The sequence below is a fragment of the Oncorhynchus tshawytscha genome, linkage group LG05 (assembly GCF_018296145.1).
Source record: "Oncorhynchus tshawytscha isolate Ot180627B linkage group LG05, Otsh_v2.0, whole genome shotgun sequence".
Classification (NCBI taxonomy): Eukaryota; Metazoa; Chordata; class Actinopteri; order Salmoniformes; family Salmonidae; genus Oncorhynchus; species Oncorhynchus tshawytscha.
In genome coordinates this window covers 72,766,686-72,790,495 of record NC_056433.1, presented here as the reverse complement: position 1 = coordinate 72,790,495, position 23,810 = coordinate 72,766,686, and the positions used below count along the sequence as shown (strand labels likewise).

Here is a 23,810-nt window from a genome sequence, read left to right as displayed (position 1 = left end):
CCCCAACATTAAGCCCATTTTGGGACAGGATTTCCATGTCTTAACTCCCTCAGCGACAGATACAGTGCCTTGCGAAAGTATTCGGCCCCCTTGAACTTTGCGACCTTTTGCCACATTTCAGGCTTCAAACATAAAGATATAAAACTGTATTTTTTTGTGAAGAATCAACAACAAGTGGGACACAATCATGAAGTGGAACGACATTTATTGGATATTTCAAACTTTTTTTACAAATCAAAAACTGAAAAATTGGGCGTGCAAAATTATTTAGCCCCCTTAAGTCAATACTTTGTAGCGCTACCTTTTGCTGCGATTACAGCTGTAAGTCGCTTGGGGTATGTCTCTTTCAGTTTTGCACATCGAGAGACTGACATTTTTTCCCATTCCTCCTTGCAAAACAGCTCGAGCTCAGTGACGTTGGATGGAGAGCATTTGTGAACAGCAGTTTTCAGTTCTTTCCACAGATTCCCGATTGGATTCAGGTCTGGACTGTGACTTGGCCATTCTAACACCTGGATATGTTAATTTTTGAACCATTCCATTGTAGATTTTGCTTTACGTTTTGGATCATTGTCTTGTTGGAAGACAAATCTCCATCCCAGTCTCAGGTCTTTTGCAGACTCCATCAGGTTTTCTTCCAGAATGGTCCTGTATTTGGCTCCATCCATCTTCCCATCAATTTGAACCATCTTCCCTGTCCCTGCTGAAGAAAAGCAGGCCCAAACCATGATGCTGCCACCACCATGTTTGACAGTGGGGATGTTGTGTTCAGGGTGATGAGCAGTGTTGCTTTTACGCCAAACATAACGTTTTGCATTGTTGCCAAAAAGTTCAATTTTGGTTTCATCTGACCAGAGCACCTTCTTCCACATGTTTGGTGTGTCTCCCAGGTGGCTTGTGGCAAACTTTAAACACTTTTTGTGGATATCTTTAAGAAATGGCTTTCTTCTTGCCACTCTTCCATAAAGGCCAGATTTGTGCAATACACGACTGATTGTTGTCCTATGGACAGAGTCTCCCACCTCAGCTGTAGATCTCTGCAGTTCATCCAGAGTGATCATGGGCCTCTTGGCTGCATCTCTGATCAGTCTTCTCCTTGTATGAGCTGAAAGTTTAGAGGGACGGCCAGGTCTTGGTAGATTTGCAGTGGTCTGATACACCTTCCATTTCAATATTATCGCTTGCACAGTGCTCCTTGGGATGTTTAAAGCTTGGGAAATCTTTTTGTATCCAAATCCGGCTTTAAACTTCTTCACAACAGTATCTCGGACCTGCCTGGTGTGTTCCTTGTTCTTCATGATGCGCTCTGCGCTTTTAACGGACCTCTGAGACTATCACAGTGCAGGTGCATTTATACGGAGACTTGATTACACACAGGTGGATTGTATTTATCATCATTAGTCATTTAGGTCAACATTGGATCATTCAGAGATCCTCACTGAACTTCTGGAGAGAGTTTGCTGCACTGAAAGTAAAGGGGCTGAATAATTTTGCACGCCCAATTCTTCAGTTTTTGATTTGTTAAAAAAGTTTGAAATATCCAATAAATGTCGTTCCACTTCATGATTGTGTCCCACTTGTTGTTGATTCTTCATGTTTGAAGCCTGAAATGTGGCAAAAGGTCGCAAAGTTCAAGGGGGCCGAATACTTTCGCAAGGCACTGTACATGCAGTCACCTGCTTTCTAAAACTGTTTTTTCTCTGCAGTTGAAACTGCTGTAATCTGGACCAAGCATCCTTTCCTACGAACCTCCTCTTCCTCTCCTTGCCCTGCTGCAATAACACATTTAATATCCAGTCATTTACAAAACATCCATGTATTGTAACATGTCCACCTGTCATTCCCTGAGTGGTTTGTCTATCTATGGCACTGTCTGAAATGGCACCCTATTCTCTAGTGCACTACTATTGGCTGGTAGTGCACTGTATGGAACTAACATGTCTGCTGTGCCCTCAGTACATGGACTCACAGTCCCGAAGGTTTCCAAACGGCAGGCTGAAGGTGCTGCCCAGTCTCTTGGTGGCTCTGCCTCCTCCCCCAGTCTTCTTCCTGTTCCAGTTGAGTAAGGGGGCGGTGCGCTGCCCCTTAGCCCTGCCTATGGTCCGTTGCAGAGCGTTCGCTTCGTCTCCACTGGGGGAGAGCATCACTTGCCTCCTATCCACCTGAACACACACACACACACACACACACACACACACACACACACGAGATGTGAAAGATCGACATTAATGAGATCTGACACACACTGTGTGTCAGGGCTTCACAGCCCAACCATTTTATTTACATATGTGCCTAAATCTTTGGCTTGTGCGACCTGGAATTGTTATTTAGGAGCACCAGTACGCCTAGAAAGATTTAATATTTCAAATATTTGTCATCGTGCACCTACATCACTTTGTGTGCACCTACATTTTTCAACTTAGTGTGTGTTACAAGGGAACGTGCCCCTAAGTTGAAAAATGTAGGTGCACACAAAGTGATGTAGGTGCACGATGACAAATATTTGAAATATTAAATCTTTCTAGGCGTACTGGTGCTCCTAAATAACAATTCCAGGTCGCACAAGCCAAAGATTTAGGCACATATAGAAAAAAATGGTTGGGCTGTGAAGCCCTGACACACAGACATTAATGAGATGTAACACACAAAGACACAACCACAAGCACCCCTACCTGTGTATCGTGTGTGTGCAGTGTGATGATGCCGAGTTGTATTCCTCTGTCGCTGCAGCTCTTCAGGATGTGGACCACCTCTCCATGTTTAGCCCACTTAAAGTCCTCTCCATCCACCGCCACTATATAGTCACCCTCTCTCAAACCTGCCTCCTGAGAAAACACACAGTATATTTCATTGCTGCATGAAAAACTGTACAATTTCCATTGGAGAATCTTAGGAAATACAAAAGCAGAGGGTTAAGAGGAGACGGGGTGCTTCTATCTCACCTGGGCACAACCCCCCGGCACCACCCCAGCCACAAGGACAGGAGAGTCTCCTCTAAGAGTCAGCCCCAAACCCCCGTCCCCTCGCTGGAGACTCACCACACGCACCGGCCCCCAGCGTGCCCTCGCACAGAACACTGACAGGGGACCCTGCAGCGCACACACAGAGACACCATCATCAACTTCAAAACCTTATGATTTTAATGAAAATTAAAATGTTTAGTCTCCCTCTCTTACCAGCCTTTGGAAGATGTCAGTGACTGGGACAGTGGAGAAGTTGGGTGGTGTGATGTCTGGTTTGTGCTGGGTTTGAGCTGAGGGACAACAATCACTTACTACTATGTTGTATGTTCAGTAGCTCTAATGCACAGACCTCTCACTCACTGACTCACAAAAACCACTCCTTCCCTCCCTCACTCACAGTGTATCTCGGGGGCCTCTGCGGTCTCATCAAAGTCATCCTCTCGGTCCATCTCGGAGTATTTGTCCAGGGAGCGTTTGTACATGAAAGAGAGCACCTCCTGTAGAATATCCATCTTCCTCAGGATCTTACATAGACCATGTACTCTCATAGCCTCCTCATGTCTGATCACTGCACAACGCAGGTGGGCCTTCCCTACAGCGTGAGCACACACGGAGCTTTAGTAGGTACTCAATGACCATGCACAAAAATCAAATATCTTTGTGTGTGTACTCACCCAGTTTTCGTCTGTCCTCAGGGTCTCTGAGCACCTGGCTGAGTGGGGGTCCAGCAGGACTACTGACATGGAACTGGAAGAGAGCCTTCGCCGACTCTTCGTCACCCCCTTCCTCAATGGACTCTACAGAACATGAGACACTTTTACACAAAGTGACTTACAGTACAATGACTGCATCCATTTTATGTATGTGCGGGGGGGGGAACAAAATCCACCACACATCATGCTCGCACCAACAGACACACAGGACCACACACGTATGTTCTCCTAAAGCATCATCCTTAACAGATACACACAGGTACTTACGGGTGTGGTCACAGAGAGCGACAGCAGCATTGTAGTGGGAGAGGGCTCTAAAGTGTTCAGCTTTCACTTGAACCATGGAGGCCCAAGAGAACGGGACATAGTCCTTCACAAGGGTCTGAGACATGGTCTGGAGCACCAAGCTATACACATCAGATACCTAGAGAGAGATTAAGAGAGATGCTCAGCAGGCTCTGCTCACACTTCCTGGTCTGAAGCAAAACCACATGACTAACATTGGACACTTTATAGAACACAGTCCTTGGCAATTCCAGGCTTTGAGGTAATCTGCCTTTGGCCTAAAGAGCAGGAACCTGGACTTCAAATACAGACATTGTCATCCGACAAGAAACATGGTATAGAGGCGATGGACCCACTGGTTGCCCTCTAGGTTACAGAGAGCTGGTAGTCCCATCCACCAAACTACCAGGTGTGAAACAGGGAAGAGACTCAGGGGGTATGCTAACTTGGTATAGTGCAGACCTAACACACTATTAAATGAGTCAAAACAGGAACATTTTACAACATGACCAACAAAAACAGGGAACAACTCCTGCAGCTCTGTCGCATGCTGGGTATGTACATAGTCAATGGTAGGCTTCGAGGGGGATTCCTATGGTAGGTACACCTATAGCGCATCTCTTGGCAGTAGTACTGTAGACTACTTTATCACTGACTTCAACCCAGAGTCTCTCAGAGCTTTCACAGTCAACCCACTGACACCCCTATCAAATCACAACCTACTTGAACAGAGCAATACTCAATCGTGAGGCATCGAAACAGAACAAACTGCACACTATTAAGAAATGCTGTAAATGGAAAGGTGACAGTGTAGAAACTATTGGCCAACAACAAATCCTATCCCTTCTAGACAAAATGTTTTTCTGCAATAGGGAAGGTGTAAACTTAGCAGTAGGACGCTTGAACAATATTCAACCTATCAGCTAACATATTCAATTTTAATTCCGGCAGAAAACCTAACAATGAGAAATGGTTTGATGAAGAATGTGAAATTCTTTCTTAGGTTATGAGAAACCCCCCCCCAAAAAAAAACAGAACCACAACAGCAGCTTACGCCTTCACTATGGTGTAACAATAAAACACAGAAATACACTTAGAAAAAAAGGAATAGCACATAAGAAATCATCATTGTGATTGAAGACTCCATAGAATCAAAACACTAAACAAACATGAAGAGCTATCTAAAATGGAGATAAACCACTTCAACCTTATCGGCCATTTAACCATGAACCAAAAATATACGTGATTATTTACAAAACGTAGAATCTGTTATTAAAGACTACCACAACGCACTGAATTCTCCAATTTACATTGGATGAGCTACAGGACAAAATACAAACCCTCCAACCCCAAAAGGACTGGTATTGATGGTATCCTCAATGAAATGATAGAATTTGTGGTCTGTATATTCTAATTGGCTATTCCATAAATTTTTTAAGGGGTAGATCAGCTTTAATATTGCAGATTGTAGCTTCCATCAATGTAATTGTCTGTATCACTTCCAATCCCCCATATTTATTTTTTCTGTCAAAAGTTGACTACTCATTCAAGGATTTTTTTCCTTCATTTTTAAAATGTTTTACATTGTAGAATAATAGTGAAGACATCACAACTATGAAACACATATGGAATAATGTAGTAACAAAAAAAAGTTTAACAAATCAAAATATATATTTGAGATTCTTTAAAGTAGCCACCCTTTGCCATGATGACAGCTTTGCACACTCTTGGCATTCTCTCAATCAGGATCATGAGGTATGGAATGCATTTCAATTAACAGGTGCCTTGTTAAGTGAATTTGTGGAATTTCTTTCCTTCTTAATGCGTTTGAGCCAATCAGATGTGTTGTGACAAGGTAGGAGTGGTATACAGAAGATAGCCCTATTTGGTAAAAGACCAAGTTCATATTATGGCAAGAACAGTTCAACTAAGCAAAGAGAAACAGTCCATCATTACCTTAAGACATGAAGCTAGGTCATTCCGGAACATTTCAAGAACTTTGAAAGTTTCAAGTGTAGTCAAAAAAACAAACATCAAGCGCTATGATGAAACTGGCTCTCATGTGGACCGCCACAGGAAAAGAAGATCCAGAGTTACCTCTGCTGCAGAGGATAAGTTCATTAGACTTACCAGCCCAATTCAATGCTTCAGAGTTTAAGTAACAGACATCTCAACATCAACTGTTCAGAAGAGACTTTGTGAACCAGGCCTTCATGGTCAAATTGCTACAAAGAAACCACTACTGAAGAACACCAATAAGAAGAGACTTGCTTGGGCCAAGAAACACGAGCATTTAATTTATCTTTTTAACTAGGCAAGTCAATTAAGAACAAATTCTTATTTACAATGACGGCCTAGGAACAGTGAGTTAACTGCCTTGTTCAAGGGCAGAAAGACAGATTTTTACCTCGTCAGCTCGGGGATTCGATTGAACAATCTTTCAGTTACTGGCCCAATGCTCTAACCACTAGGCAACCTGCCGACATTAGACTGGTGGAAATCTGTCCTTTGGTCTGATGAGTCCAAATGTGCGATTTTTGGATCCAACCGCAATGTCTTTGTGAGACGCAGAGTAGGTGAATTGATGATCTCCGCATATGTGGTTCCCACAGTGAAGCATGGAGGAGGTGTGATGGTGCTTTGCTGCGGACAGTCTGATTTGTTTAGAATTCAAGACACACTTAACCAACATGGCTACCGCAGCATTCTGCAGCGATACGCATCTAATCTGGTTTGTGCTCAGTGGGACTCTGATTTGTTTTTCAACAGGACAATGATCAAACACACCTCCAGGCTGTGTAAGGGCCATTTAACCAAGGAGGGTGATGGAATGCTGCATCAGATGACTTGGCCTCCACAATCACCTGACCTCAATCCAATTGAGATGGTTTGGGATGATTTGGACTACAGAATGGAGGAAAAGCCACCAATAAGTGCTCAGCATATGTGGGAACACCTTCAAGACTGTTGGAAAAGCATTCTGTTAGCTGGGTACAGAGCAGGCAGAGGTGGAGGTATTGCCATCTATGTTAAATGCAACCTAGATGTCACGGTGTCCATTTCAACTTCTGTTCCGAGACAGTATGACTGCTTAGTTCTAAATGTGGTCCTTGGTCATAATGCACTAACGCTAGCGGGAGTTTAATCGCCCACCCTCAGCTCCAGTATCTGCTCTATGCAAAATGTTTGAGTTAATGTCTAATCATGAAAACTCTGAATTATTAAATCGGAGACCTCAATCTCGACTGGCTGATGCCAGCGTCACTTAAAGACATTTGTAATGAACTAAATAACTATACCTACCCGTCCTAATCCAAAAGATCTGGAAAAATCTACATTAATAGACCTTACCTTAAATACACTTCATATAGCTAGGGGATTATTTGCAAATGACAGTGACCACTGCCCTATTACATGTATCAGAGACACTAGGCAAAAAAAAACACAAAAAAAAACTGACATCTGTATATAGTTTCTTTAGAATTAAACACTTCTCCGAGCATGCCTTTATCCATGGCCTTTATTTCAGAGCTTTTATCCGTAAACTGCATAATGGACCCAATTTCTTTTAGTCGATTTTTACCTCCATGGCTGATAAACACGGCCCGGCCCGTTAAAGCAACTTCCGGATACACATTTACAAAATTTAAAAACGAACTAATCCTTGGTTCTCCTCTCATTTGAAAATCCTTTTCCTGCAAAAGAATAAAAGCATGGGCCTTGGTGAGGAAAACTGGTGAAACAGCTGATTGGCTGCTTTTTATGCATTTGAGGAATAAAATAGGCAAAAATCTAGGTATTTTCTTAGTGCTATGACAGAGTCTGCTGGTGATCCCTCTAAATTATGGAAAACCGTTAACTCACTTAAAACGAGGAAATTCAACGTTCCTGCGGAAGCAAATTACATCGGAATCAGTGACTGAACTGAAACTTGTGATGTTCTTAATAAGCACTTGATTTCTGCTGGTTTTCTTTAAAAGAAAAATGGCAAACATGATCCTGACCGGTCTATTGTTTCAGCCCCTCGGCATTCAGCTGATGTGGAAAACTGTAAGCCCGTTTTTAATTTCCAAAAAGTCACAGAAGATGAGGTCTTATCTGCACAATCTGCTATAGATCGTAAGAAATCGTTAGGCGCTGACAATCTGGATCCATATTTACTCAAGTGTGCGGCTCCTACAGTTGAAATCGGAAGTTTACATAGCCAAATACATTTAAACTCAGTTTCACAATTCCTGACATTTAATCTTAGTAAAAATTCCCTGTTTAGGTCAGTTAGGATCACCACTTTATTTTAAGAATGTGACATGTTAGAATAATAGTAGAGAGTGATTTATTTCAGTTTTTATTTCTTTCATCACATTCCCAGTGGGAAATAGTATTTGTTAGCATTGCCTTTAAATTGTTTAACTTGGGTCAAACAGTTTGGGTAGCCTTCCACAAGCTTCCCACAATAAGTTGGGTGAAATTTGGCCCATTCCTCCTGACAGAGCTGGTGTAACGAAGTCAGGTTTGTAGGCCTCCTTGCTCGCACACACTTTCTGTTCTGCCCACAAGTTCTCTTTGGGATTGAGGTCAGGGCTTTGTGATGGCCACTCCCATACCTGGACTTTGGAAGTATGCTTGGGGCCCATTGTCCATTTGGAAGACCCATTTGCGACCAAGCTTCAACTTCCTGACTGATGTCTTGAGATGTTGCTTGAATATATCCACACAATTTTCCTCCACATGATGCCATCTATTTTGTGAAGTGCAACAGTCCCTCCTGCAGCAAAGCACCCCCACAACATAATGCTGCCACCCGCGTGCTTTAAGGTTGGGATGGTGTTCTTCGGCTTGCAAGCCTCCCCCTTTTTCCTCCAAACATAACAATGGTCATTATGGCCAAACAGTTCTATTTTTGTTTCATCAGACCAGAGGACATTTCTCCAAAAGTACCATCTTTGTCCCCATGTGCAGTTGCAAACCGTAGTCTAGCTGTTTTATGGTGGTTTTGGAGCAGTGGCTTCTTCCTTGCTGAGGTTTCAGGTTATGTCAATATAGGACTCGCTTTACTGTGGATATAGATGCTTTTGTACCTGTTTCCTCCAGCATCTTAACAAGGTCCTTTGCTGTTGTTCTGGGATTGATTTGCACTTTTTGCACCAAAGTACGTTCATCTCTAGGAAACATAACGCGTCTCCTTCCTGAGCGGTATGACAGCTGCGTGGTCCCATGGTGTTTATACTTGCGTACTATTGTTTGTACAGATGAACATGATACCTTCAGGTGTTTGGAAATTGCTCCCAAGGATGAACCAGACTTGTGGAGGTCTACAATTTTTTTAATCTGAGGTCTTGCCTGATTTCTTTTGATTTTCCCATGATGTCAAGCAAAGAGACACTGAGTTTGAAGGTAGGCCTTGAAATACATCCACAGGTACACCTCCAATTGACTCAAATTATGACAATTAGCCCATCAGAAGCTCCTAAAGCCAAGACATAATCTTCTGGAATTTTCCAAGCTGTTTAAAAGGCACAGTCAACACAGTGTATGTAAACTTCTGACCCACTGAAATGGTGATACAGTGAATTATAAGTGAAATAATCTGTCTGAACAATTGTTGGAAAAATTACTTGTGTCATGCACAAAGTAGTGGTCCTAAATGACTTGGCAAAACTATAGTTTGTTAATAAGAAATTTGTGGAGTGGTTGAAAAACGGGTTTTAATGACGCCAACCTAAGTGTATGTAAACTTCCGACTTCAACTGTATACATTAATACATTGGCGAGGGCACTAGAACAGTCTGCTGAACCCGGGCCCACTCTACTGAAATCAAATGTCTACCATTTGCTTCTGTCTCCAGCCAAGGAGGGCCTACAGCAGCACATAGATCTTCTGCACAGACTGTCAGACTTGGGCCCTGACAGTGAATTGCAGGAAGACAAAAAAAACAGTGTTCCAAAAAAGGTCCAGTAGGCAAGACAACAAATTCTATCCAGACACTGTTGCCCTAGAGCACAAATTATTACACCTACCTCAGCCTAAACACCACAGGTAACTTCCACAAGGCTGTGAACAATCTAAGGCAAGAAGGTCCTTCTAGGCCATAAAAAGGAACATAAAACTCAACATCCCAATTAGGATCTGTCTAAAAATACTTTAATCAGTTAACAAACCCATTGCCCTGTATGGTTGCGAGGTCAGAGGTCCACTCACTAATCAAAAAGTCACAAAAATGAGACAAACACCCAATTGAGACTCTGCAAAAATATACTTACTGGAAAACAATGCAGGTATAGCAGAATTTGGACGATACCCGCTAGTTATCGAAATCTAGAAAATAGCTGTTAAATTCTATAACCACCCAAAAGGAAGCATTGCCCACACATTCCACCACAAAGCCCTCACCTACAGAGAGATGAACCTAGAGAAGAGTCTCCTCAGCCAGGTGAGCCCCAGGACATAAACACATTTAGATCAAACCAAATTATGAGAAAGCAAAAAGATAACTATTTGACACACTGGAAAGAATAAACAAAAAAATAGGAATGTTATTTGGCCTTAAACAGAGTGTACACAGTGGTAGAATACCTGACCACTGTGACTGACCTTAAATTAACAAAATCCTTGACTATGTACAGACTCAGCATAGAAGGCTATTGAGAGAGGACGCCAAAGCGTGGCATCTCGAGAGCCAGGTTTGCCCATGTGCCCACAAAATGAAGTGGAAACTGAGTTACACTTCCCAACCGCCAGACAAAAAAATGTATGACCACATTAGAAACACATATTTCCGACAGCTCAGACAAAGAATGTGAAAACAAATTAAACATTGATAAACTCCAATATCAGTTCGGCGAAATACAGTCATGAAACTTTGCCTTTGCCTTCACAGCAGCAAGATTTCTGTCCCATTGCCATGAGAAAAGGGCAGCCAGTGGAGCACAAACATTGTAAATACAACCTATATTCATCTAGTTATTTATTTTCCCTTTCATACTTCAACTACTTGCACATTGTTACAACACTGTACATAGCCAATAATATAACATTTTAAATGTCTATATACTTTTAAAACTTGTGTAATGTTGACCTTGTTTATTCCATTTGCTTCAGCAATGTAAAACATATGTTTCCCATGCCAATAAAACACTTTGAAATGTAATTAAGAGAGAAAGTCAGGAGAATGGAACATAGTCCTTAACCAGAAGAGAAGTCTTCAACAAGGGCACTGGCTCAAGGTATTGTGCACCAGTGGGTATAACATGTTTGACACACACAGACACACACGCCCCCTCACCCGTGCGGCCTCCTTTGCCACTTGTAGCTGGGTGATGAAGTGCGTGTCTGGAGTTGTGAGTGTGACTCTTTCGAACACACACTCCTGCACCTGGGCAATCATCAGGCGGACCAGCATGCATAGTGACGGGCCACTCATATCCAGACTGGGAGCGTTGGAGAAGTTCTCCTTCAGGTAGTTAAATGCACCTGGACACACACAATAGCTTTTACAAGTATGTTGAAACACAGCGCAAACAGAAGGTGTGTGTGTCTGTGTGTGCATCTCATGCCATGTTAATGCGAGTGTAAGAATGTGTGGTTACCTGCAGCTCTCTGGAAGGCGTCTATAGCCCGGTCTATGCCAGCTGTAGCAGAGCGGTCCTGTCTGGCTCCTATCTGTGTGTAGAGAGCCCCCACGTTGAACAGCACACTGCCCTTCTCAAACGCCAACGCACGCTGGCACGACGGCACACCTGTTAGAGAGTCATACCTAGAGACAGAGCGGGGGATGGGCAGGTGAGAGAGAGGGAGGGGCAGTTGAGAGTCTCAGAGTGTTCCCACAGCTCACTGGCACCTCATCAGATCAGTCAACTTGAACAGAGCAATAATCAATCATGAGGCGTCAAAGCCAAAGGAACTGAATAATATTAAGAAATGCTATAGATGGAAGGAAAATAGGGCAGAAACCTAGTAGACAAATTCAATCCCTTTTAGACAACTTCCTGGACAAAACATTCCACTGAAATAGTAAAGTTGTAAACGTGGTAGTAGAAAACCTACAGTATATATGACCTCTCAGCTTCCCTATCAAACCTAAAAATGTCAAGCAGACAACCTAAAAATTGACAACAATGACACATTTTGATGAAGAATGCAAAAACCTAAGAAAGAAACCTATACAACCAAATACAGAGACCCAGAAAACCTGAGCCTACAACTTCACTATGGTGAATCACAAATAATATGGAAATACACTACAGAAAGAGATGTATTGTTCCATCAGAAATCAGCTAAATGTAATTGAAGAATCTAAACCACTTCTGGGAGGTTTGGAAAACACTAAACATTGAGTTGTCCATCCAAAACAAATGGATAAATATGGTATGGATAAACCACTTCTCCAATATTTTTGGCTCTATAACAAAGAACACAACAAAAACATACATGATCAAAACACAAATCTTATAATATCAACTATTAAAGACTGGAGAATCCAGTGCTTATGGCAATTACACTGAATGAACTACAGCACAAAATACAAACCCTCCAACATAGTCACCCTGCACACCCTAATTGACAAACAAACCAAAACAAAGGCAAAGTCCTCCCATGCTTTTTTGATAAAAAAAAGAAGAAGCTTGACTTCATTTGGCATGAGGGTCTGCTATACAAGTTGATGAAAAGCAGTGTTGGGGAAAAACATTCAAACATACAAAAAAATCCATGTATACAAGTGTGGTTAAAATTAGCAAAAAAAACTACATTTCTTTGCACATGGCCATGGGGTGAGACAGGGATGCAGCTTGAGCCCCACCCTCTTCAACATATATCAACAAATTGGCGGGGGCACTGGAACAGTCTGCAGCACCTGGCCTCACCCTACTAGAATCTGAAGTCAAATGCCTGATGATCTGGTGCTTCTGTCCCCAACCAAGGAGGGCCTACAGCAGCCCCTAGATCTTCTGAACAGACTGTCAGACCTGGGCCCTGGCAGTAAATCGCAGTAAGACAAAAATAATGGTTGTTCCAAAAAAGGTCCAGTTGCGAGGACCACAAGTACAAATTCAATCTAGAGCCCACAAAACACTATACACACCTCGGCCTAAACATCAACGCCCCAGGGAACTTCCGCAAAGCTGTGAATGATCTGAGACGAGGCAAGAAGGGCCTTCTACACCATCAAAAGGAACATAAAATTCAACATACCAAATAGGATCTGGCTAAAAATAATTGAATCAGTTATAGAACCCATTTTCCTTTATGGTTATGAGGTCTTTGGTCCGCACACCAACCAAGACTTCACACACACAAAAAAAAAAGCTCTGCAAAAATATCCTCAGTGTACAAATTAAAACACCAAATAATGCTTGCAGAGCAGAATTAAGCCGATACCAGATAATTATCAAAATTCAGAAATGAGCCGTTAAACTCTACAACCACCTAAAAGGAAGAGATTCCCAAACCTTCCATATCAAAGACATCACCTACAGCGAGATGAACCTGGAGATGAGTCCCCTAACCAATCTGCTGTTCACAAACAGACCCCACAGTGCCCCAGGACAGCAACATAATTAAACCCAACCAAATCACGAGAAAACAAAAAGATAATTATTTCCAATGTGTCAAGTAATTAACAAAAAAAAACAACGCAAACAAGAACGCTATTTGGCCCTAAACAGAGAGTACACAGTGGCAGAATACCTGACCACTGTGACTGACCCAAACTTAAAGAAAGCTTAAGACTATGTACAGACTCAGTGAGCATAGCCTGGCCATTGAGAGAGGCTGGCATAGCCTGGCCATTGAGAGACGCTGCCGTAGGCAGACATGGCTCTCAAGAGAAGACAGGCTATGTGCTCACTGCCCACAAAATGTGGAAACTGAGCTGCACTTCCTAACCTCCTGCCAAATGTATGACCATTTTAGAGACATATTCCCTACAGATCACACAGACCCACAAAGAATTCAAAAACAAATCCAATTTTGATAAACTCCCATATCTACTGGGTGAAATTCCACAGTGTGACATCACAGCAGCAATATTTGGGACCTGTTGCCACGAGAAAAGGGCGTCCAGTGAAGAACAAACACCATTGTAAATAAAACCCATATTCCTGTTTATTTATTTTCCCTTTTGTACATCATTATAACACTGTATATATACACACATATTATGTATGACATTTAAAATGTCTCTATTCCTTTGGCATGTTTGTGAGTAATGTTCACTGTTCATTTCCCTTTTGTTTACCAATTTCACTTGGTTATGGAATTGTTTACATATATTTCCCATGCCAATAAACCCCTTTGAATTGAGAGAAGGGAGAGAAACAGAGGATGAGACATGAACTAGAGAGGAGTAAGAGACGTGTGAGGGTGTGTGTGCGTGCCTGCATGCGGTGGGTTGCAGTGTGTGTGTGTGCTTGCACGTCTGGTTTGGGTGTATACCAGTGGAAGTGGACTCCTAGTGTTCTGTGTGGGGGGAAGAACCTCTGGTCCAGGTAGTATAGTTGGTTATAATACTCCATCAGAAGCTCCAAACCGGCTTCATTACGACTGGGGGTACGCATGGCCTGTTGACAACACACAGTTAAGACGCACATTAACACTCAACAACATACATATTACACAGATATTTACAGCCACTGAGAAGCAACCAGTCAGCCAATAGTCACGGAATACATTTACATGCACAGTAATAATTGGATATTAAAATGATTATGGCGGTAGTCAGATTACATGACTATTGTGTAAACACCTTACTCTAATCATCTTAATTGGCGTCCAAATCGAAGTAAACGTACGTCAATTAAAACACCTGGTTTTCTGAGCAATCTTTCAAATCATTAGGACATGTAAACACCTTAAATAGTTTTGTTTATATAAATTGGCATTCCAGCTGTGCATGTGCTAGCACCAGCCGAGAGCCTTCCTCTTTAGCGACGCAAGTTCCGAACAACTGAAGTCTTACAAGTCATTTTCACATATAAAGTTTGTATGTCCGAACTCAGAATCAAATATGATTCCCAAAAATAACATGGCCACTGTGGTAGAACCTTTATTTTGATTGGTGATTTTCTGCATTTATCAGTGTCATCAGGTAGCCTGATTTCAGAGGTGTCCATGTAAACAGGATTATTAGGGAAAGCATTCTTCTTGCAAAGCATGTAAACGTTTTAATCAAACTATTATATTCATTTGACCATCCATAGTAAATCACATTATTGCATGTAACCGTACTCAATTTCATAAATCCACTAGGTGGCAGCATCTTCAACAGCATGAGCAGTTAATTAGCATTTCAAGAGTATCTAACCTGTCTGAGCTCCATAAACTCCTTGATCTCCTTATCAAACAAAGAGCTGTCCTCTCCATAATGCTCACAGATAACGTCCTGACAGAGTGAAGAAAAATGAGGTTCATATTAAATAAAGTGAGTATTGAGAACGAGCAAGAGATATTATCCATTGTCCTCACCTTGAGGGAGGCTTTAAGGTCCTATCGTCCTTACCTTGAGAGGGACAGTGAGGTCCACTTCCTTGGTCTCCTTCAGACCCAGTGGGATCATGGGAACATTGATGGCTTCACTTAAGGAGAGAGACCAACACATGTGTTAAATGACATTTGTCACAAACCTCCACAGAAAACCCAAACCTCCCTCCCCATCTGTCTCCCTGTACTATTAGAGTAACTATATTGACCAGTAGCCCCTCACTCCTCTAATACCAAAACACAGTGCATTAACTCCACCCCTCCCCATGGGGTAATTAATGACAGTAATCACAGGATTTGTCCCCTTGTGACCCTGCGCTTCAGCTGGGATGGAAGAAACCTCAGAACTGTGCCTGGCTAACACAAACACACCTCGCTTCCTTACTGGCAATGCAGGCAACTCATTAGGCTAGAATTAGCCCAAATAGGCCATCGCCCCCCACCAGGGTGTGTGCTTTCACACCAGGCTGATCACTAGAAACAGACTTCAATTTCGGACGTTTTAAAAGAGGTCCTGAGAACGGCGATACGCCTTCATCGGCTCTCACAAAACAAAAATAGCAATATTATTGCCCAGCACGGGCGCGAACTCATGATACTCAGAGGGAGAAGAGCGCTACTCTGATCACGGCCCCATGGCAGTTCACAATGCTCTAACAAGCCGGGAGAATACTTGATGATAGTTCATGGAAACAGCACCTTGTTTTTGTAAAGCCTTCCCCAAACCATAGCCCTAACCTTAAAGGAATACTCCACCTAAAAACTATTAATCCATTGTTGATAATGTCCCAAAATGTTTTGCTGGTCAGCAATCAAGTTGTCAAGAAATACAACTTTCATAATACAGAAATCATCCCCGTATGACACATCATATGATGCAAAATGCGTCACACTGGGATGATTTCTGTATTTTGAAAGTTACATATCTTGACAACTTGATTACTGACCAGCAAAACATTTTGGGACTATGTCAACAATGGACTAATGAAACAAATACCAAAAGTTCTCAGGTGGTATTTTCCATTAGCCACTTGGAATGAATACCTAAATGTAACCTTGAGTTGTTTCCGTTTTAACCCTGGTAACCACGTAGAATTAACCCTGGTAACCACGTGGAATTAACCCTGGTAACCACGTGGAATTAATGCATAAAAAAAGACGTTCATCCATAATACATCAGATTTGTAAGTAAAACTATAAGATCTTGTTGTTCACATGTTACCTCTCGGTCTGGTAGACCTCCATATTGCTGTTGAGTTCCTCTAGCTCTTCCTTCAGTAGCTGCAGGTTAGAGTTGACAAAGCTCAGCTCTAGAGCCACAGTCTCCTTTACCTTGTTGTTAGTGGTGGCTCTGCAACAAACATGTTCATATCAGATTAGGACAATATATAAAAATACCATACAGAAACAGGATAGTGCATTTTGTCCATGGGCATTTGTCAAATGGACAACAGTGTGTTTGATGACATAAGCTTTCGTTACTATGGCTGACTGGCTGATCTGATGTAAACAGCGCTAACATTTTAGAACTGTCCTCAAACTCCGAGGCATCACTTCGTTGTCATGGTATCCGACAGACACTTCTCTCCACATCACAGAAATCCTGGGTACTCCCCCTGGTTACGCAATGGACACTTTCTGGAGCCCCGAGGAGTTTTGGGCCGATAACTAACTCACACAAAGCAATTAGCCCAAATGGTGGTTATTTAACTACAATGACCAGAATACATTGAGCCTTCCACTTGTCCAGGCAAGTCTCGTAGGGCAGACTGATACGGCGAAGGAGAGGGACAGGACGCCAGATCGAGAAGGATAGAGAGCAGTTGTTCCTTCGTGAGGCATCTCTATCTGACAATACATGATCTAAGTAATTCATTGTTGGTATTCAGAAGTCATAAAAATATGCTTGATCTACTTTGAAGAACTACTAAAATAGTGATTGTCAGAAAGCAGCGCTATAGCCAGCTACTAGTCTATATGGGATGACTTGTTGGGACAGAGACACCGCCTGAGAAGAGATGATCAAATTAAAAATGTCACAAAGGAAGTATTTTATTGATGTAAAGTAATGTGAATAAATGGATAATAAGTGATACGCAGTAATGAGCAGTCACTGCCATCATGGGGCTTTTATTAATTGCTTTATTCTGTGTTGTTACAGCATGCAACCCACATAATGCATTTGTTTAAACCAAATCAAAAACGTGACTATTTTTCAAAAAACTGAACAGACTTCAAAACGCTCTTATCGCTCAGCACAGACACAACTGTGATTAACTTGGATGAGAAAGCCACTCCCTTTGCCAGGTGACAATTAGGGCTCAACGAGAGCCAGTCTTTCAACCACAACAGGAGACTTGTCCCGGATTAGAAGACCGACACATACACACAGAGGTGAAAGGTTAGGCATGTTGACACCTGTCTGAGGCTAAGAGAGACAGAGGTAACCAACGGACACACACCTTGAACGACCAATCTGTCACACACACACACACAGTCCTGTTACACCAGCCCACAGTATATAAACACACTGTCCTGTTACACCAGCCCACAGTATATAAACACACTGTCCTGTTACACCAGCCCATAGTATATAAACACACTGTCCTGTTACACCAGCATGCCGCCACATGACATCATCAGCCAATCAGAAGCTCTAATGTGATGCACCCCCTCCCCTCCTAGGTTCTCCAATCATCCTTCATTAGTCTCGGTCACTCCCTTTCCCCTCACCCTAGCTCCTACCACCACAAACCAGTTCACAGACAACTCATTGTGTGTGTGTGTGTGTGTGTGTGTGTGTGTACACGCGTGACTGGCGTTGAACCAGAGAGTCCTGCATCATGTCAAATGACTTGGTCGGAGCTAATGCAAGTCTTCAGGTATCAGGCAAGGTTAGACTACTAATAACCTGAAGACGGTTCACTGAACTATTTCCATTACACATGTGGGTGTGGGACACTGGTGAGGATAAACATGTCTCCCACTGAAACCCAGAGATGAGATTCCTGCAGACAGCTGCCCTCCCTAGGAAAATCTCTCTCTGCATGGGAATGGGAAGGGAAAGGGGCAGCAGCTGGACAAGACAAAGCCTGTTGATTGGTGGCGCCAGGGGTCTCTGTGATCCAGTTTCAATAGAGGGGAAGGAAGGGACAGGACTGGGTGCTGCTAGGGGGGTGGGGGTGTCATATCTACAGTGCAACCATTTAACACGCATACGGGCCTAAAGATTTACTGTGCGACCTGGAATTTCAATTTAGGAGCATCAGCTTAAATACCAAATGTCTCAATTTAAGCGCACATGTGCTCCTTGTAAAAAAGGTCAGCAAAGAGCCCTGCCATAGCCACCCCTCTTATGTGGTTGTCTCTATAGGGCCAAACAGCAAATTCTGAAGTTGGACAATTTGAGTCATGTCCTCGCCTCAGAGGACTCTGAGTCAACTATAAAAAGCTGGTGAATGGGATACATGGTGCATGACATCTCTACTAATTCAATGACTAGGCTAATCTTATTCTATTTCCCTTATGCTAGCTTTTCTCAAAACCTAAAAAAAACAAGTGATGGGAGGGAGGGTTGACACACGGGGAGGGTTGGTTCTCTTTCAATTAGCTTGATGTTGTTCATCTTATGACCACCTGACTCAGCAGCTTAACAGCCCACTAAAGAAAAAGGGAGCACACTGCTCTGCTTTAATTCAGAGCTACGTCTCCTCTCCCCAATCTCCTGCTCCTCATCCTCTGATGGATGAATGTGGATGTTAAAGACAGTGTCCAACGTACCATAGCTCTGCTCCTCTACATAACCACTCAGACACACCATGTCCTTCAGTGGCCCTCACAGTAACACTGTACATATACAAGCGTGGGATGAATGATGAACTGTTTGAAAGGATCAGAATGACGCTAATGCCCTGAAAGAGGTTGGTTTGATGTGCTATAAAACCCTAGGTCAGCTTTGATGTCCTGCCACCAGCCTCTTTCTTCCTCTGAAATAAAGTCGGAATTACTTTAAAGAAGACAGAATGAGAACAGGCTGTATTATAACTGTACAAGTACAGGTCAGAGAGACAGTATGTGTGTTTGATAAGACCATCCAACTGGCAAGTTACACTTTAAAACAGAGGGGGGAAAGAATACCAAATAAACTTAATCAAACCTGCCGAATGACCACAGACACACAGAGTGCCATAAAACAAGGTGGTGTGTTTTGGGGGCGTTCCCCATACACCCTAAAATAGTTTGGTAGATCCATCTGCTAGTGTTTATATGTGATACAGCTCAATGTTTCCACAGGTAGTGGGGCTCTGAGTTTCTTTTCCCACCACAGCTTGGGAAGTGGCCCCAGTGCTGCCCAGGAGGAGAGTGTACACACAGGATCAGAGACAATATTTGTGCACTGGTACAATGACCCGTCCCTTCCCTCACCCACCCCAGCTCACCTGAAGAGGTTCTCAGCCCCAGCCCTCATCCTCATCTCCTTGTTGATCTGCTGGTTGATACGAGCTCTACGGTGCTGCAGCTTACTGCGCTGGGTCTGGGAGCACGGATCACAACCCTGGAGAGAAGGGTGGGGGGGGAAATAGATTGTGGATAACGCATAACATGCTAAAGAACATATGTCTGTCTGTTTGCTTGTGTCTAGGCCCTATGTGTATTTCTAGTTTACATGCATTTGTGTATAATAAGCGGCTATTAAACACCAGCTGCAGGTAAAACAGAGTACTCCTAGCCGAACAGGTAGGTTGGTGGACTGTTGGATTACATAACAAAGCCCTGCAATAGATACATCTGAGCACCTCGTTAGTTTCCCTCCCTGATTAAGTATGAGTGATTAAACCTTCACACTTGTGTACGGGTTAAAAATGGCAGATTTGAACACCGGTAAGCACCTAAATTGGAATGCAGTGGCTGTACAGTAACATGTTCTACATGACGTCAGAGTTCAGTGTCTCCGCCTCACAGCTCTGTATGGGTTTTGACTGACAGCCGGTCTGATCTTCAGCACTGCGCACGACAAGAAGTTGCCCACATCCCTACCGCTAGTTGGGCAACTGTTGTCTGAGTGAGGGAAATACAGTAAATTACAAGGACTCAATGCATTTTGAAAGAGGAGACGTTGAGGATTATAATAAATATCACTTTGATGTCATACAAGCAAACCAAAACATCTATACGGTCCAAATATGCTCTTCACATTTCAATATCATAAAACTAATGTAATATAGTGTCAACGTTTATCACTACTATGTTTGATGTACAGTTACACGATGACATGGCGTCATACCCTGGGTTGTCCTGAACACAGTGAACCTCTGCCGCGGACAACACTCACGACTCTATTCATTGCACACCAAAATTACAATCTGCTTCTCTGAATTGCCATGTGAAAGCTTATCACTTTTTATTTTATTTAACCAGGTAGGCCAGTTGAGAACACTTTCACATTTACAACTGCAACCTGGCCAAGATAAAGCAAAGCAGTGTGACAAAACAAAAAATAGAGTTACACATGGAATAAACAAACGTTCAGTCAATAACAATAGAAAAATCTATATACAATGTGTGCAAATGGAGTAAGGAGGTAAGGGAATAAATAGGCCATAGTAGCTAAGACCTAAAACAGCATTTTATAAATTTAGGTAGTCATGTTGGCAATAGAACAAGCTTTCAAATTATTCCCACCTGACCCAGATTGCAATTTATATTGGACTGTTTTTGGATTGCTTAAAAACACCACAACTACAAGTGTACATGCTCTAATTCCTTAACAGCACAGCTAGGAGAGCATGAAAAAGCACGTTATAGTTGAAAACTTCTTTAAGTCATAAAAGTGCATTGAAATGACTTAGGAACTGTGTACACTTTAGATAAGGTGTGCAGCCACTTGGAAACACCAGTTACACCGCTCACCCCAAATTCTCCTATCATTTTCTTATGTTACTGAATGTATCCGGAGTATTTTCAGATTTAAAATAAACATGAAATTCAACAGTGTAATGTTTGGATTCAGTCTCGTGTCAGGTGTACTGCTGTGTCCTCACCTTTAATCGAATGTTGCCATAATCTCCTAACTGTTCCCTTTAAATTGCTACCATGGTTATGCATATGCTCTCCATATTTATTGTGTTTTGAAACCTTTCAAATTTGGTCCTATCCATACGTGTGAAGGGTTGAGACCACCCTCCTCCATCATAGTTAGGATCAGATAGCCTATTACATTGGCAACAGGATCCCCGTAGCGATGGTTGCCAAGAGACCAAGCCCCAGTAGAACTCAGTCAGTAACCTGCTGTGAGGTAAGTCCTTAGACGTCACGGCCCACGGAGCGGAGGAGACTCGGAATACCTTACACCTGACTTCCATAGAAATACAGCCACCAAGAGTTAGCAGTGCTCTTTTTCCCAACACCAACTTCATCCACCACGTCTATAAGTGGCTAAGATGGGCTCTGAGATCTCATTTTAGAAGACATGAGGCTGGGAAGAGGGGGTGAGCAATTGCCACTTGCTAGGAGATCAGAGCCTAGATCAGGACTGTACTAGTGTCTGATGATGCTGCTACACCATACTATAACTAGAGCTGGACTGGGGTCTCAAGCCAGGGCCACCTGTTACAGACACCTGACTCCACTGTAGTCTTCCTTCAGTCTGCTGATAAAGGACAAGACATGTACATGTCTTGCCAACATGTAGGCCTACAATCGTCAGGAAATGAACAGAAAATGACAGTTGATGTTCTGTGGGCAGATGCAATAGGACCCCCCCTTTAAACCAACCCTCTCCATTTCCTTCCCTCTCCCACCTCCCTTCATCCCCCTCTATGAGTTGTTTGTTTTGTGAGCGTGCACCCAGTAATCCTCAGAGTGCTTGTAGGGATTAGGGTGCTAGCCTAGCCATGCTCCAGTAGCCTGCCTTCAGTCCCCTGCTCCATTCTCCCAGTTTAGCTATAGCCGTGCTCCAGTTCCAAGCCTCCAGCCCCAGCTCATCCATAGCCATGCTTCAGTCCCCTGATCCAGCCTCCCAGCACAGCCAAAGTCATGCTCCAGTTCCAAGGCTCCAGCCCCAGCTGCTCTCCAGACCCAGGGCCCCAGCCCACTGCCCCAGCTGCCCTCCAGACCCAGGGCCCCAGCTGCCCTCCAGACCCAGGGCCCCAGCCCACTGCCCCAGCTCAGCCATAGCTGCCCTCCAGACCCAGGGCCCCAGCCCACTGCCCCAGCTCAGCCATAGCTGCCCTCCAGCCCCAGCCCACTGCTCAGCCATAGCTGTGCTCCAGGCCCAATCCAGGGGACAGCAGGGGGTGAAATGGGGTAACTAGGCTCTCCTAGCCACAAACCATCTGTACCATGACACCTCCCAACTGGACAGTATCCTACTCCAATCTACCCCCCGTGATGCAATAGCAGACCCCCAACCTAAGTCACCAAAAGTTCACCAACGTAAGGCAACTCAATGCAGGTCCAGGATACCCCTCAATGAATCTGTCAATGATTCAGTAATGACACTGCATGGAAATACATGTCAATAATAAATAACTTTGAAGAGTACATAGTTGATCTGGTATTTATTTTTATATTATTGTACCGTCATAGCATATGCTGTCAATTTTCCGTTTGAGCGTGTAATATAAAAGGTGTTGGTACAGTACCGTGTTTTTGGAACTACAACTGCGTGTCCCTCACCTTTCTGATACTCCCGTTGTGACTCCCCTCCTCCATCCGTGCGGGAAGCGCCAACTCCTCGTCTGAGCCAGCGTCAGACATCTCTGGCTCTCTACAACAGAATGTCCCAAGGCCGTTAATTTGTACAAAATAAAAACACCACTTTCCCCCCGTTCTACTCTAGCCAACCCTACCAGTTATTGTCACGGCATTTCTAAGGCAAGCAGACAGTGTTATATAGTGTCTATGGTTGCAACAATATCGAAACTAGAAACAAGTGAACGGGGATTGAATAGATGAGCTCGTTCTGTTTGTAGCATAGCATTGTCCCACAACTAAACATTACACTTGCCTCGTCGCAGGTTCTTCTCCCATCATCAAGCCAGGACGCTATGCAACTTGTTGCACCAATACTTGCAGGCCAGTGTCTGTTGCGGTGGATGGGAAGAGAGCAAATCAACATAGGAAAGACCCGTAACAAAACAATCACGGTCTTATTTTACAATTTGCATTCGCGCAACTCTCTCACACTATACAAACGAAATAACTCGTCGCGTGGCTTTATTCCAGGAGGCGGTGTCTTTAAATGCAAAATAACCAATGACATAGCACCTACATTAATTGACGTAGATTTTTACGAATCAAAATATGATATTTCTCTAACTGACAAGATAAACTGTCCAATTGTGAATCCCATGGGCGATGGCAAAATTGTGG

At 43.1% G+C, this 23,810-nt stretch overlaps 1 protein-coding gene across 1 annotated transcript; it reads right to left on the bottom strand.

The window, feature by feature from the left end:
* Positions 1-1,610: 1,610 nt before the first annotated feature.
* rhpn1 (rhophilin, Rho GTPase binding protein 1) lies at positions 1,611-23,642 on the bottom strand. The gene is made up of 16 exons (XM_042322337.1): positions 23,446-23,642; positions 23,115-23,205; positions 19,877-19,992; positions 16,660-16,788; positions 15,457-15,532; positions 15,262-15,339; positions 14,394-14,518; positions 11,549-11,715; positions 11,245-11,432; positions 3,944-4,100; positions 3,638-3,760; positions 3,361-3,555; positions 3,177-3,253; positions 2,943-3,089; positions 2,673-2,825; positions 1,611-2,162 (listed from the first exon to the last, which is right to left on the bottom strand). Exons 1-16 carry the CDS (start codon positions 23,469-23,471, stop codon positions 1,953-1,955), a joined length of 2,058 nt encoding a protein of 685 aa, XP_042178271.1. The 5' UTR covers positions 23,472-23,642; the 3' UTR covers positions 1,611-1,952.
* Positions 23,643-23,810: the final 168 nt, after the last annotated feature.